The 2880-nt window shown below is 50.7% G+C and overlaps 1 protein-coding gene across 1 annotated transcript in view; it reads left to right on the top strand.

Moving 5' to 3' along the window:
* Nucleotides 1–1562, top strand: part of Xkr8 (XK related 8) — a 5902-nt gene extending 4340 nt beyond the window's left edge. Inside the window, exon 3 of the mRNA XM_021160602.1 lies at nucleotides 295–1562. Within this exon, the coding sequence (XP_021016261.1) occupies nucleotides 295–1010 (716 nt within the window). The 3' untranslated portion in view covers nucleotides 1011–1562. The remainder of the gene's footprint in view (nucleotides 1–294) is intronic.
* The last annotated feature ends 1318 nt before the right edge of the window (nucleotides 1563–2880 follow it).

Below are 2880 nucleotides of genomic sequence, written 5' to 3'. Positions count from 1 at the left end.
TTTTTTAAGATTTATTTATTTATTATATGTAAGTACACTGTAGCAGTCTTCAGACACTCCAGAAGAGGGCGCCAGATCTCGTTGCGGATGGTTGCGAGCCACCATGTGGTTGCTGGGATTTGAACTCTGGACCTTCGGCAGAGCAGTCGGGTGCTCTTACCCACTGAGCCATCTCACCAGCCCAAGTTGGGGCTTTTAAGACCTGCGTCTGGGTTTCTGTGAGGGTTCCTGTGAGTCTGGGGGTTGACAGGCAGGCTGCACCCAGGCTGACTTTTCTCTTCTTGCTCTTGGTAGGGTTTGGCATCAGCTCATCCTTTCTTGGCATCTCGTGGGCACTGCTGGACTACCATCGGTCGTTGCGTACCTGTCTTCCCTCCAAGCCACGCCTGGGCCGGAGTTCCTCTGCTGTCTACTTCCTGTGGAACCTGCTGCTGCTGGGGCCCAGAATCTGTGCCATCGCCTTGTTCTCAGCTGTCTTCCCCTACTATGTGGCCCTGCATTTCTTCAGTCTATGGCTGGTACTGTTGTTCTGGATCTGGCTTCAAGGCACAAATTTTATGCCTGGCTCCAAAGGTGAGTGGCTATACCGGGTGACAATGGCCCTCATCCTCTATTTCTCCTGGTTCAACGTGTCTGGGGGCCGCACTCGAGGCCGGGCCGTCATCCACCTGATCTTCATCCTCAGTGACAGTGTTCTGCTGGTCACCACCTCCTGGGTGACACACGGCACCTGGCTGCCCAGTGGGATCTCATTGCTGATGTGGGTGACAATAGGAGGAGCCTGCTTCTTCCTGGGACTGGCTTTGCGTGTGATCTACTACCTCTGGCTGCACCCTAGCTGCAGCTGGGAACCTGACCTCGTGGATGGGACCCTAGGACTCCTGCCTCCCCATCGTCCTCCTAAGCTGATTTATAACAGGCGTGCCACCCTGTTAGCAGAGAACTTCTTCACCAAGGCCAAAGCTCGGGCTGTCCTGACAGAGGAGGTGCAGCTGAATGGAGTCCTCTGAGGCAGGGTCTGATTCAGCCAGTGAGGAAGATAATGCGAGTGGGGCCTTGCAAGGGACAAGGCGGGCCAGTCATGTGCAAGCCATTTTTTTCTTCTGCAGCCGATGGAACTGCTGTCAGCAAACACTTGGTTGTTTGTTGTTCTCACCTCTCAGGTGATTGGTGGCGTCCTGGCTCCTGGTTCCCTAGCCCGCTCTAGATGACACAAGATTCTGGGAGAACTCTTCCCTACCCCATCCCATCCATTCACTTCAACCAACAAATGCTAAAAGCACTTTATGTTCTCGGAACATCATCCTGGCTTCTGAACTGGTTGCCACCCTAGCTTCTTTCCCTGCCCACCTGGACAGATCCTGGGTAGACTCCTAAACAGTGAGGCCAGATATGTCCCTCCAGTGTCCTGATGCTCAGGCCACCTTTATACCAAGTGCCTTATGGACCTGTGGTCTAGGCCATGTGATGCCCATTAAGTATTTTCATTCTCCTACCTCAATCTATGTGGAAGAACATATGTGCATGTGTTTAACAGTATTAAAGCCTCCTGAGATTCTCCAGACCAGTATGTACCACTAAGTGTAGTCTATCACCCTTTACAGACATGTAGAAGGGGCCTGGAACCCCTTAAAACTGACATAGACCCCTGGCATACAGATGTGGGCTATCTTAGGTTTGACTTAATTTTGCTTCCCAAGATGCAGGGGCTATTGAGCCCGGGGAGTTGCTCATTTGGCTGGCAGAACTCACGGGCAGATGCTAGCTAGTGTATTCTTTTAGCAGCTCCGTACTGAGCCTAAAGAGGACTTGAGGATGGGGAGGCAGGTTTGAGGGGCTGGATGGAAGGTAAAGTATTGGGGGTTCTTTTTGGGTGAGAGGTGCGGTGGCTTCTGGGATGTGGTCAATAGCTCTGTGGAGGTGGGGTGTTCTGCTCTCGGAGGTTTGTGGTCTTGTCGGGAACAGGGAACAGGAGAGAGGCTCCAGGGGCAAAAGAAAAGGTTCTAGGTCCCAGTGCTGGGACCTAGATAGTTCTAGCAGTCATTCATTTATTTGTGTGGACATGAAAGAACCTATGACCCAAACAAGCACCATCATGCCAAGTACTGAAAGGAAAACAGATGGAGAGGTGAGAGGGAGGATGCATGTTGTGGGTGGAAGTTGCAGCTTTATAAAAAACCATTGGGGAAGACCCCTCTGAGAAACTGAGGCATTGGCTGTAAGCTACGTCAGCAGTGACTGCAGCATGGAGTCTGAGTGGTTTGTTGGAGAAGGAATCTGCGAATGCTGTTCCCTGTGGCACAACAGTCCCACTGCAAAGGGACTGTGGGGTGCGGTTGGCTCACAGCTAAGGAGGCTGCAGAGATGCAGGTGGGAGCCTGGAAGAGGCCCTGGAAGAAGGTACTTATTAGACTAAAAGTGTACAGGCTGACTGTTATGGACAGAAAGGACCTAATTTCCAGACCAGTAAAAGGAGCCAACGTGGTTGTTGATGTTAAAAGGGTCTGAAAAACAAGTCACCACCTCCGTGTTCACTCTCATGGAAAAAGGGATGTAATCACACCAGAAGGTGTCATTCTCTAAACAGATGCCTCCAGAGATACACACCTGAAATCACTGTTACTCTCATTTATGAAAAGGGTAAGAACTATAGAGGGCTGAGCCAGTGTGACACACCTACCAGTCTGGGCAAGGACATCAGGAGTTCAGACTCCTCAGTGACAATGTCAGAGGCTAGCTTGAGCTATATGAGACCCTGTCTCCAACAAAATGAAATTATTTAATTTATTTAATTAATTTATTTATTTGGCTTTTCGAGACAGGCTTTCTCTGTGTAGCCCTGGCTGTCCTGGAACTCACTTTGTAGACCAGGCTGGCCTC

This window comes from Mus caroli, chromosome 4 (assembly GCF_900094665.2).
Source record: "Mus caroli chromosome 4, CAROLI_EIJ_v1.1, whole genome shotgun sequence".
In the NCBI taxonomy this organism is placed as follows: domain Eukaryota; kingdom Metazoa; phylum Chordata; class Mammalia; order Rodentia; family Muridae; genus Mus; species Mus caroli.
This window is presented reverse-complemented; position numbering and strand designations above follow the sequence as displayed.